Source organism: Cervus elaphus, chromosome 18 (genome assembly GCF_910594005.1).
Source record: "Cervus elaphus chromosome 18, mCerEla1.1, whole genome shotgun sequence".
Taxonomy (NCBI): domain Eukaryota; kingdom Metazoa; phylum Chordata; class Mammalia; order Artiodactyla; family Cervidae; genus Cervus; species Cervus elaphus.
Window position 1 is genome coordinate 59,485,127 of NC_057832.1, and position 13,316 is coordinate 59,498,442.

At 38.5% G+C, this 13,316-nt stretch overlaps 1 protein-coding gene across 1 annotated transcript in view; it reads left to right on the forward strand.

The window, feature by feature from the left end:
- Positions 1-13,316, forward strand: part of WNT2 (Wnt family member 2) — a 43,911-nt gene that overhangs the window by 3,755 nt on the left and 26,840 nt on the right. Inside the window, exon 3 of the mRNA XM_043873317.1 lies at positions 5,059-5,336. Within this exon, the coding sequence (XP_043729252.1) occupies positions 5,059-5,336 (278 nt within the window). The remainder of the gene's footprint in view (positions 1-5,058; positions 5,337-13,316) is intronic.

Genomic DNA, 13,316 nt, shown 5'->3' on the forward strand with positions numbered 1-13,316 from the left:
GAGAAAAGGAAGCAGCAGCCACAGAGCACTCTTGACTTTTAAACTCTTCTTTCTGGGACCTGACCCTTCCAGAAGGATTTAGCAGAAGATTGGGAAAGAATTCCCACATCTTTTATTGGCCATAAATGGTCATTGTTACGACAACAAATCAGTGTGATTGAGAAGCAGAGAGAAACCTCTGCTTGTCACCTTTGACCTCCCATTCAGCTACTCAGTCTTGGGTCACTCTGTTCCTAAACTTTTTTTTTTTCAGTAACCTGTAGATTCTGTAAGGCAGGGGCTCATTTTGCCTTCTCTGCACCTAGCTTGTATCTCATATGTTGTAGGCAGCACTCATTCATTGAATGGTGGAATGAATGAATGGATAAACTTGCAGTGAGTACCTATTCTCCAGGTACCTTTTAGGCAGAAGCATATTTATGGAAGGTAGGGTGAGAACCATGAATACATCAAGGTAGACCTTGGAGATATTGCAGGTTTGGTTCTGGATCACTAGTCACTACAGTAAAGCAAGTCACATGAATTTTTTTGGTTTCCCAATGCATATAAAAGTTATGTTTAAATTATATATATGTATATTGCATTATGTATACATGTCTATTAACTATTATAAAAACAATGTACATACCTTAATTTTAAAATACTTTATTCAAAAAATGTTGTCATCTGACAATGCAGGGTTGCCACAAAGCTTCCGTTTGTTAAAAAAAAAAAATCACAGTATCTGTGAAGGGCAATAAAGTGCAATAAAATGGGGTACGCCTGTGGTTTCTTTACTTTTTTTAGCAAGCACATTGAAAATTATCTAATTACATAATAAACTTAAATGTTCTGAATGTGGAAAGTAGCTCACTAGCTTGTATACAAGCAGAGAAAATTAACTGAAAATCAAATCCTGTTTTAAAAAATAAAAACCCATCCCTTAACCTGGCCTTAGCAGCTTCTTCAAGAAGCTGCACATCCCATTTGCTACTGGGAAATCTGACTGAAAACACAACAGTCTATGTGTGAACCCCAGAAAGAGGAAGCTTTCCTCTTGTTTTTGCCCACCGCCCTCCCTTACCCCTTTCCTAAGAAAATCATTCGGGCTGTGCGCTTGGTAATGCTTAACAGAGGGTGTTTCTATCATGTAATCATCATAGCCTTAGGGTTTTATGAGGCCAAACGCATAACTGAATGTCTCTAAAAATCCCCCAAGGGCGTAGTGCTCTCACTCTTAGTGTATCCCTAAAGTTAATTTACTGCGATATTCTGCAATTTTATTCTCTAGTTTAAGAACTATATTCTTCTGCATTCCTTTTGGAGTTTCGATATGACATCGCAAAATTTTTGAGAGGATGATAATAGTAAATTTCAGCTACATGGAATTTTAAGACTTCACCTAGATTAGCTCACCAGTGAATCAATCAAAGTGCTGGACCTTGTCAAAGAGAGTTTGCAAATATCTGGCACAAGAAATCTTTGCATATATTATGTACAGGCTCTCGGTATTTAAGATGTATTAGGAGTGTTCCTTTTCAGAGTTCTCACAACCATCTCCAATGGTTACAAATTGAGAGTACCTCTTATTTATAAAATGATCACCTACAGAGTCTGTCTATGAAAATCTCCATAATGAAAAAAACCCCTCCAGATCACAAATCAAAGGAAGCAAGTTTGACCACTGATCCTAAAGACAGTATATCTCCCAAAGCTGGAGATTCATTCATAAAATACTTTAACTTAGTATCAGCAATATTTGTTTCTTCAGAGCTGTACCATGGCTGAGAGGGAAAAGGTAATAAATAGAGAAAGCATAACAAGTTTGATTCAATCGAAGGCTTCAGGTAAATTAGAGATTATAACCGTATTTCCTTCAGATTTCTTTTATATGAAGCCGAATGCTCTGCCAAAGCACTCAAAACTTAGAACACTCCTGCTGCACAATTTCTTTCCAATCTTCACAGAAGGCCAGATTTCTTCCTGGACATTTATGTAAACTCCTGTGACTGTCAGTGATGATTTTGTGTTGGTTATGGGAAGGCTGAATTTGGCCTAAGGTAGCTTATCCTGGAAATAATCACAAAATTCCAATGAAGCTATCCAAAGAGTTTTACAATTAATTGCTTGGAGGGAAACTCAGATCTTAGAGTTGTAAAGGACTCTCCTTCGGAAACCTAAATATTCTCATAGATGAATAGGAAAGACAAAGGGCAGTACCACAGATGAGGAGAACATAAAAGTTACTAACATACCCTGTGGTCCCAGAGAAATGGAGGATATTTGCCTCTTTTGCTTCAGAGAACAACAGTAAGACCAGAACAAGTTTTGGGAACTTTTGTAATCTGCTCATTGAACTGGCTGTCCCCAGACATGGGCAGAGATATGTAAAGACAGAACTAGTAAACTTAAAAATAATCCTACAAGAATTTGCATATACCTCCAGAACCCACTGCAGTGTTCTTGCCTGGAGAATCCCAGGGATGGGGTCACACAGAGTCGGACACAACTGAAGTGACTTAGCAGTAGCAGCCAGAATTCTAGAGTAAGCCTTAAACAAAAAAAGTTCATTAGGTAGCATCCTTGCTTTAAAAAAATAAAGCAAGCATTTTAAAAAAGAGCTGCACAATCCATAGCCTTCCAGAAAGCCTAGCTTCTAATGTTTTGCCCTCCCAGTCACCTATGCTAGCCTATACACTGAGTAAACACTGCTTGACTTATCTCAAACCAAAAATTAGAGAAACTTCAATAGTAACATAATAGGAAGTCTAAATATCACCATTCAGATTTGGATTTTGTTTAATACTGCAATGGCTTTAAGCAGAATCAGTTTTTCTAAGAGGACTAAGATCAAAATTTATTTTGTTACAGAGCCAACTCTTGAAATGTGCTACTATTTTGCACATAGCATTTAAGTGATTCATCTAAGACACTTAACTGAAAACATCTTAAGGCTGTATCTACATGATACCAAAACATCTGGAGGTAAAATGAAAAGTCATTCCATGTGCTATTTTTTTATTTAAATAAACAAATATCTAACTATTTAGTAATGAGTTTGAATAATAAATGACACATATTCAGAAAGGTGATGGTTTTGCTTTGGAAATTATTTCTGAAATGTAGCTGATTTTGAGTGATTTTTTTTTTCTTTCAGCCAATAAGTCAATGTACTTGTTTGCAAGTTAAGCCAAGATGCAGTCTATGAGTAGGCAATTCACTCCTCTACTAACTTGCAAAATACTGTCTGGTCACTGACATTCTATCATCTGCATCTTCCCTAGCTTTCCCCTAAAAGACCACCTCCTAAAGTTTCTCTTCTTTCTCCTTAAAAAGTAAGATTAGTGTAAATAGATTATGCATTTGAGAGTTTCCCCCCATGTGATATCTCTAAAATATGGGCACTGAACTCCAAATTCAAAACCAGGTTTTAACAGACCAATGGGATGACTATGGACAAGGTATTTTCTTAAATGGTGAAATGGGTAAGATAAAAATTTTATATATCTGAAAGCTGCTACCAGAGATTAAGCCACATCTCCATCTATTAGTCACCATTTTTTACAGAACATCTCAATTTCACTTAGAAAATCGTCTGTGATCTTTATAATATAATCTGGAATTCTAAAACAGCTCCCACGACCATCACATTTCTCTCCGGAGAGCACTACCTGCTACCTATGGCAAATATTCATATAATTGATTCTACTTAACTTCAAGGCATGATTGATTCCTTTTCTTGGTTTGTTTGATGATTAGAGGTTTCAGGGGAGATTTTTTTGAAGGCTGAGGTAAGTGCCATTTAATATGGTGTAGATACATTTTCCTGATTTTTAATAATGAGACTAGCAGAGCAAATATTGCAAGGGATGAATAATAAATTTTAGCACTGACTGACAAGCGGAAACAAGTAGGGCTTCGATGCGAAAAGGTGGTTTGTTCTCCCAGCTGCGTGGTTCAAAAAGTCACACTCGTTTTGACATACTGAGTCACCAAATGGCTCTCCATTTGCTGCCTTGCATTGGCATTAGCTTGTTCAGCTTCTAGTTTGATTGTTAATATATTTGCTGCAGCAACCATTAATAAAAAGGCATGCTAATAACAATGAAATACAGCTCCACTTGAAAAATGAGGTGCACACAGACCCTAAAGAGCCTTATATCTGTCACTATACCACAACACCGTGTTATGAGTTACTACAGATTATTAAAATAATTTAATGTAGTTATTGCACTGAAATATGTACCTTTCAGTCTGTAAGTGAAAGTAGCCTGTGCTCTAATAAAGAACAATTCTAAGAAAGCACCCCAAAGGGTTCTTGCCCAGGTCTAATTATAAGCGGTAAATTTGTTTCCTTCCAGAAAAACCAAAGAAAAGCTTTTCACTGTCTTTCACCCAATACCAGTGATTAGTGCAGGTGTTCCAGGAGAGAGTAAATTCACCTTAATAGTTAGACGTAGCATGTAACTCAAGGATATTGCATACTGCCTCCAAAAATCTCTCCCTTAACTTGTGCAAGTTGATGCCAAGAGGGGATGGTTACTGCCATGAACTGTCTTCCCACCTCAGCTCCTAGATTACTTTGAATTCAGCATTTCAGGAATAATCATTTACATGCATATGAGTGTCCTCAGTAATGCCTGGAAGGTTTTTTCCAGGAAAGCTGTAGTGGCATGAATACCAAAATATGTTATGGAACGACAGAACTGTAAAATTCAGACTGTATGGTGCAGAGGAGGAAACGAAGGCCTAGATACATTTGTCTCCTCTCTTCTGAGACACATGAGATTCTAGGTTAAAGAAGGCACAGGTATGAGACTAACGTGTGCAGGGCAGGCTCCTTCTGCATTTTCTTTTATACTCTGTTTACTTTAAGGATAGTTGTTACACAGTTATCCAAATTGACAAAGGCTTGTAATAAGTGCAGTGATTCATATTCAAGAGCGAGCCTTGGCTCTAGGAAAGAATCCTTCAAGAATTCTTTGTCAGAGGCAGAACAAGTATTGAACAGCCATCGTGTGAAAGTCATTCCCAACAAGCCATTCCAGACTACTTTTAAGAACAGCATTTTTGTTACAGGTAGCCGGGAATCTGCATTTGTTTACGCCATCTCTTCAGCTGGAGTTGTATTTGCCATCACCAGGGCCTGTAGCCAAGGAGAATTAAAATCCTGTTCCTGTGACCCAAAGAAGAAGGGAACCGCCAAGGACAACAAGGGCACTTTTGACTGGGGTGGCTGCAGTGATAACATTGACTATGGGATCAAGTTTGCCCGAGCGTTTGTGGACGCCAAGGAAAGGAAAGGCAAGGATGCCAGAGCCCTGATGAATCTTCACAACAACCGAGCCGGCAGGAAGGTATGGACTGCGACAGTGCTCACTGTGTAGACTGCATGGCCTTATAAATCACTTAAGCCAAGCTTATCTTAAACTTTCCAAGAGTTACAAAAATGCTTATCATCACAGCTTCCCACTGTCCCCCAGCCCAGAGCTGTTTGCTCTACAGAATACCACCGACTGGGCTGAAATACCCCCCTGCACTCCACCTTCCCGACCACAGCGGAGGTGAAAGAGCCCACCCGCTGCTTTTGGCAGTGTGGACAGTCAAGGGTCTGGTCTCTCTGGACACTGTGCCATGTAGTCACAAGACAGCATCTGTGGCTGAGACTAGCGATGCATCCCACATACCGATGGGACGTGAATGCTTGTATCTAAGGGGTGTCAAGACCAAGAACATCTTCTCTTAAACTTATCATGAAAGCAGCTCACCAGGCATGGCTTGTTGGCTTCTTCTAGATTCAGGGAGGCTCTTTTTAGAACCAGACCCCAGTTTCCATCTTGAAAGCCCCACCTTGGGTTTTCTGTTACTGGATGAGTAAATGCACCAGGGGAAGACATGCCCCAAAGAGGTGCTTTGGCCCCTTAACCGCTAGTCCTACCTAACTTTTTGGTTATCTGGTCAGTATTCATTCCCTAACCCCTATCTGTTAGATGAGGAAACAGACCCTCCAGAGCTAGGTCACCTGCAGAATCAGGAGAAATGTCAGGACTAGAATTCAGGTTCCACCTTCCGGCCTCAGGGTGGTTTGGCCTAGGATTAAACCATTTTAATGCCAGAGCTTAATCCACTGATGAGCCATGTTTTGGGATATGGTGGCATGACCAGAATAACTAGAGAATCTGAATGCTGCATGTTAGGCCTTTGTGTAAAGAAAGCATAAACCAGCTGGGTTAATCACTCAGTCAGAACCATTCTAAAATAACCTAATTGCCAATGAGAAGAGATAACCATAATTTGTCTTTTATCAACACAAAATAAAAATGTGCTTGATATTAATATCTAAAGAAAGATCAGCATAAAATTGAAAAGTCCCCAGGGGGGCTTTAATAGGAAAAATAATAGAAAAGAATGCAGATCTGTTTGGATGAAAACCCTTTTACTAGGCTCACAGAGGGAACAGATATCATTTAAAGGAAGTTGGAAGGAAAGAAGTCTTGCTTAGCACATGGAATAAGATGAGTGTGACCTGAACTGTTTACAAATAGTACCTTCTTGAACTTTGCAAATCAACATTCCTTATTTTCATGAATTTATGAACTTACAGTGACTACTGCCAAGAATATAGACTACGGTTGTGCAATCCTACAACTATTGGTAATTACTGTTTATGCAATGGCTCAGATAAGGAAAAATTTACATTGACCTTTGTTTTGACATCGATACCACATATATAGGTTATAAAGTGTGGTGTCTTTGATAGGAGAATGCTGCTCAATTATTCAAGCACAATAGACAGATCTCTCAGACTATCTGTAAGATAAGAGCATATGGTCATACACTGCATCCAAAATAACACCGACTCGTCAAAATAAATGTTAATTTTGCTTAGTAGGTCATTAGATATTGCATGTTTCCATTCTTCAAGACAATAGATCTCAGCTATTATACTGTAGGCTCTGAATCAATATGACTTTTAATGTAAATCACATGATTCCTCACTGGGTAGAGGTGAACAGCTGTCAGGCCTCAGATATTCTCCTGCCTACTCTGCAAAACTTAGGAGGCTACTTTTGATTGGAATAAAAGTGCACACACTGACTTTTTAAAATGTGGCTTTAATTAATGGTGGGTGGGCAGACTTTTTCAAGGAGATGCATGATGTCAGTGAATATGAACTTTAATGAGAGTAAATGTATTGAGATAAACATGCGTCTCTAATTCTCTTCTTGCGGTCATTAGACCCCCAGCCTCTGCTCCCCCTTCTTACCAGCAGAAGGTCTGTGGAATCAAAATGAGAACAGGCTGGGCTGTGTTTGAAGGCAAACCTCCTGAGCTAAGCCTCCAACTGGCCTGGCTCTAGCAAACCCCAGCCTCCAAGGCTGACAGCAACATTGATTCATTTGTTTTTTTATTCTTTGCTTTTCAGTATTTCCCAAATTGTCCAATATGAACATTTTCTACTATTTTAAATGGGGGTGGGAGGAGGAGTTGGGCCAATACATTTTAAAAGAAAAGCCTTCTATTCCAAGATTGTTCTGTATAGCCAATGCTATACACGAGAATTCAACAATGCCATCACAACAGGCCTTACCTTCCCTAATGTTTGAGCAGTTTAATCCCTTTATTTTACAGCTGGTTAGAGCACCCTCATGTGTCTCATCTGTACTGTTATATCATTTTATATCTGTACTGTTATATCACTTTATTTTCATCACACCTTCAACAGACTTTCTAATGATGTTTTCCTGAAACTCATCTTGAGTCTAGTTTTCCACCTCCAAATAGGGCTATTAATAAGTCTTGAAAAGATAAAGCTACCTTGTTCAAAACAAACATTTATGGGAAAAGACATTCCATAGCTTCTCTCAGAAGTTCTTTTTAGATCTAAAGAAGCCATACTATGAAAGCTTGTAAACTTCATTGTAAGGTAGGTTAAGGTAAATGACAAGCAAAAGGTACTTGGTTGATATCCACCACTTGTTTCCTCTCAGGATCCAGAAAATGGCTTTTAAAGTAATCCACTCTTTCTATATGAAGCAATCCCAACTTCTTTTATGTTTCCTGAGAGAATCTGTCTCAAAATAGTCCATGTACCCAAATACTGCCCTTCAATCCACTGGACATTTCCATACTAAGAGAGGAATTTCATAAAGATATTTTCCTGCAAAAGTATTTCTTACCATAGTGAAGATGGAACATAGGATGTGAAGCAAGACCTACCTTCATTTTAACCCTGCAATACCAGTGGCTTAGATCACTGAATTCAGCTCTCTCAGATGTAAAAGGGATTACAGAATGCTATGGAAAGACAAGGGAAGTGAACATAAGAGAACTTGGCACATAGTAGGTGTTTAGTAAAAGTCCCCCCTCTTCCTCCCTTTGTGATGTGAAGGTTATCTGTAATTCGGGGTACAGAATCAGGCACAAATCCAGTTTGAGCTGGTACTTAGGATTCAATCTGATCTCTGCAAGTACCCAGAGACTCATCTTCAAATACAGTCTGACATACTAATAAAAAGTAGGCATACAGTATTCCCTAGTGTACAAAAGACCATCAAAATCCTTTGTAATTTGATTTTCTAAAAACCCCTATAGGAATAAAAAATAGTATTAGTGTTTTTGCTTTTCAAGTAAGGAAACTGGGTCTCAGAGGGATCAAGTGACTAACACATAGGCACACAGTCATGAAGTACTGGGTTTGGGGGTTCAAACCCTCTGCTTTCACCCTTTTGTCTTTCTCTACCTTTCCGTGTTGTTTCTGTTGAGAAAGATAAACACACAGTATTTCTGTATTTTAAAAAATTAAAAACAAAAACAGCAGCAGCTGCTGCCCTTGGAAGGTAGTTTACTGATGATTTTTCCCCTTTGTGTGTGTCTTTAATTTCACAAGTCTTCTACAGTGAATATGTATTATTATTTTTAATAAAAGGGAAAACTTTGTTTTAAATGCCAAAAGCATAACTTCTAGTCACCATGAGCATGCCTAAAGCAACTCAGCCTTATTTGGTGGGATTCCCAAAATTTCAACTCAAGGCACTGTTGGGTTAAATTTGGGGAAAGCACTGCTTCTGGTACTATGTCACATGGAGAAAAGAATAAAACAAAGTTCCGACCACAAGAAACTAAATCTGAGTCAGGGAGACAAGTGAAATACAATTGCGAGGAAGCCCTATACTATATGGTATAGTAGAAAAATCACCCAACAGAGCCAGTCAGTTGAGGAGAGAAAGGCTATGTCATAAAAGAACTGGATGTTGGAGAGAAAGGTTTCCCATGACTGAGATAGGGCAAACGCTTTCCAGGATGAAGGGCCTCCAAGTCACAGAAAGATATGAAAGCAGAAAAAACATCAAAAGTGAGGAATGACAAGGGTCCCAGAGGAGTTCATGACTTAGAATTCATATGGCCTGAGGCTGCAAATCTGAGTCTTGGCCAGCTGTGGAGAGCCTCAAATGCCATGCTGAGAGATTCAGATGCCGCTGTGAAGCATCAGGAAAGTACTGAACAAGATGGTACTGAACAGGAAGGGGGCGATGTTAAATTCTCAAGTTTTATTTCTATGCATTGTTAATTTCTCTAGAGTCCACTTTAAAAGAATGATAGATTTCAAAATTCAAATCTTCTGGTTTGAATGAACAACTTTAAAAAATGGACTCACTAGGAAATTTATGAGAAATGTTTACCTCCCTGAATTTTATTTTCAGCCTTATCTATACATATAAAGACTGATACAAATAGTAAGCTTCCTGATGAGTAGTAATTAAAAATTAGCATATGGCAACCGATGTTGCTATTGCTATTATATTTTTAACATAATGTTTATATTGTTATTGGCATTTCTCTTATAGCTCAGGGGGTAAAGAATCTACCTGCAATCTGCCTGCAGTGCAGGGGACACAGGAGACACGGGTTCAGTCCTTGCACTGGGAAGAGCCCCTGGAGAAGGAAATGGCAACCCACTAGAGTAGTCTTGCCTAAAGAAGCCCATGGATTCTGCCAGAGGAGCCTGGCAGGCCACAGTCCATGGCGTCACAAAGAGTGGGGCCCACCTGAGCAGGAGCATGGACAGACTCACACTGTTATTAGCTCGTTAGGGGCGCTCGGCTGTTGACAGCATGTTGGCTGAGGCAGCATGGAGGCTGGGACTCTGGGATTAGAACACTGGTTCTGAAACTTGAGCACAATCTTGGACAGGTTACCTAGCAAGGATTGCTACATAAAATACATATACATATGCACCAGGTTTTAAGCAAGCCTAGAAGATAGGTATCATTATTATCTATATTTTGCATATGAAGAGACTAATTTCAGTTAGGGAATAAGTTCAACTTGTTACCTAATTCCCACCAGAATTGAATTTATTCCCTAGCTGAAATTCAAATTTAACCTAGCCTCCTGTAATTTTTATTTATATATTTTGATAGCCTGTATTTTATATGTGAGAAGTTTGGAGGGTGAAGATCCAGAGCTTTAGTTCTCTGCCCTGCCCAGGCCAGCACCAAGCAAGGTCAGTGCTGTGGAGCCCTGGGCCTGCCCTTGAGCTTAGCCCACTGGGGCGCGGCACAGAACAGATACTTCCCGGTTCTGACCACAGGAAATGCCTCCAAAGTCAACACAAATGGATACTGTACAAGATGTAAGCACAACTTTACAGGCAAGTAAACTGTGGGCCTAACAAAGGCTTCCAAGAATAGATCCTATGATGCCACCTAAGATAAATAATACATAATGGTTCTGAACCAAGAGAACTGGGCGTGATGAAAAAGAAATCACTCTCTAAAAGTAAGGAATGGCAGTAGAAAAGAAAGTGATAAAACTGAACTGAATTAGAGCCAAACTGCTTTAACCTCCTATATATCCTCATCTTCCCTTCCTGTTGAGCATCTTCATGAAGCCCAACTTACACTTAGCACAGATTTATTTTCTGATTGGTTTTCTCCATTCATAAAATTAAATGCATTTTGAAAAATTAGATCAGTTTTCCCTGCCTCATCTCTGTCTTAATGGACCCCAAAATAATATGTTCTTGATACTGTTGATCTTTTATTGTGTATGAATCAAAAACTAACCAGAATTAAATCCCTGAAGCAAAGAATAACTCTTAACAAAATTGTTACGTTCCAGGTAAAGTTCTATTATTCATATAAAATATTTTTTAGACTAGCTTCATTAGTCAGTAAGAACTATTATATATATGGTTAGTCAACTGTAATGTTCTTGAATTCCACAAATATAAATTCCACACCTTATATTTCCTAGCTAAGCCCACCCACAGTCACTGTTTTTAAAGAATGACAGTGCTCAAGAAATCACAATGTCTTATTTAAATTAATAACTGATTGCATAAGCAAATCAACTGCACAGTTTGCTAATAAATATTCCTTGTTTTCCTAGTTCCAGAGCATGTATGTTTGAAAGATATGTTGGTCTGGTTTTCACTCTCAGAGATGTGGACCTGTCAAAAGGATTTAATTGTTAATAAATGTACTTGGCTTTCAGCCAGTATCTGAAAATTAAATAATATGATTTTAATGTGTGTTTCCCTCAGGAAAATTGATATAGGACCAGAAATATGGTGGGTTTGTGGCAAACACCCAACTAAAAAGTGACGTGCTAACACTTCTTCAAATGCTCAAGTTAAACTAAATAATTTAGTTGAAACATACAACATATATCAAACTAAAATAAATCCTAAGTAGGCTTTCTAAGGCAAGGTCAGTAGTTAAGTTTGCACAGATTTCACATGGTGTGAGGTGGACTGCCCTTTTCTCTGATAGGGAGAGAATCAGTATGGCACGATACAAGGGTCATAAACTTAGCAAAGTAGGTACTTAGAAAACAGACAACTCTCGTGATCTACAAAGAAGTCTTATAAAGACACCCCGGCATTGCTTGAGTTCTGTCTTCAAAAAGGCTGTTAAGAGACTAAAATTTCACTCTCCTTGGGAGAAGTTTGTCTTTAAAACTGTCAAAATGATTCTTTGTGGACTAATTTAATGTGAAAACACTAAATGCAGACACTTTTGCAGAACCCACCACTGAAACCAGAGTAAATGAACCTCTCAGAACTTCATAAGAAAGGCTGGCAGAGTGATTTCAGGTGTCAACCTGGTGTCTGACAGGCTTGGGGTGCATCCTGCCTCAACCATACTGCCTGTAAGACCTAAGGCAAGGTCCTCAGCATCTAGGTATCTCAATAGCCTCATCTGTAAAATGGGGATGAAAATAGTATATGCCTTTTATGCTTGAGTGGGTTAAATAAAAGTGCTTAAATCAAGTGCTTAGCATGGCTTAACATATTCCAAGAGCCTAATGAATGCTATGCCTCATTATTATGCTCTGACCTTTAGTTGGGACAGATAAATATAAAACAGAATTATTCTATGTTGCACAATGCATGTATTTCCTTCTTCTATACCTTTTTTTTTTAAAAAAACATTCAGACTTCTGTTTCTGCGGTAGAGAAGACTAATATTTATAAATTTCTTAAATTCTAAGAGTAGAACATAACTTCTGTAGACCTGAAGGCTTAAAATGCTGAAAGTCAAAGATTTAAGGACCATCCACAATCTACTAAGTAAAATTTTAGCAATAATGGAACGATGAGCTTATTGAAGATTTTTCATTGGGAACAGTTATATATTAAGCTAAAATGGTTTCTACAAGGCTAAATGCCAAGAGTAATGCTGTCCTCAGCAGTCATATTTATTCATCTTTTTAAACGTTGTCATGTCAAATGAGGTTTAGTGATGAGATGCCACAGCACAAACCCTGATGGGACTAAACAAATGGTGAGAGGGGGCTGATGAGGAATTGTGCTGACTGCCTGGAGGGTATAAAAAGCTATAAGGGCTGTGAGATTGTCAAAAAAGGAGCCTAAGGAGACAGAAAATGGAACTTTGACAGCAGCCCATGTCAAGAATCAAAGAAGGAAGTGGTAGAAGAAACCCTTTAGAAAAGATTCAAGACAAAATAGGAAACAGGACTTGAATGTGTCATGGGATGTGGCCTACGTTTCTGAAAGAAGTTTTCAGTATCACACATTGAAGACAGACAGCAAGTCACTGTAATCGATTCTTTATCATGTTCTTTCTATTATAAAAACAATACTCATACAAACAAAAGTAACAAACAGAGAAGTGCAGAAGTGTGTATCATAAAATGAGAACATTTCTTCCCCTCACAATCCTTGTCTCCTTCCAGAACATTTCAAAGTGCAATCAGACGCAAGGCTGTGGATAGAACATATACTTTTTCACTTCTTTCTCCCTCAGACCTCATTAAAATCATAGTAATGGAATAGACATGGCTTAAACCAACAATAAAGAGAATGGTCA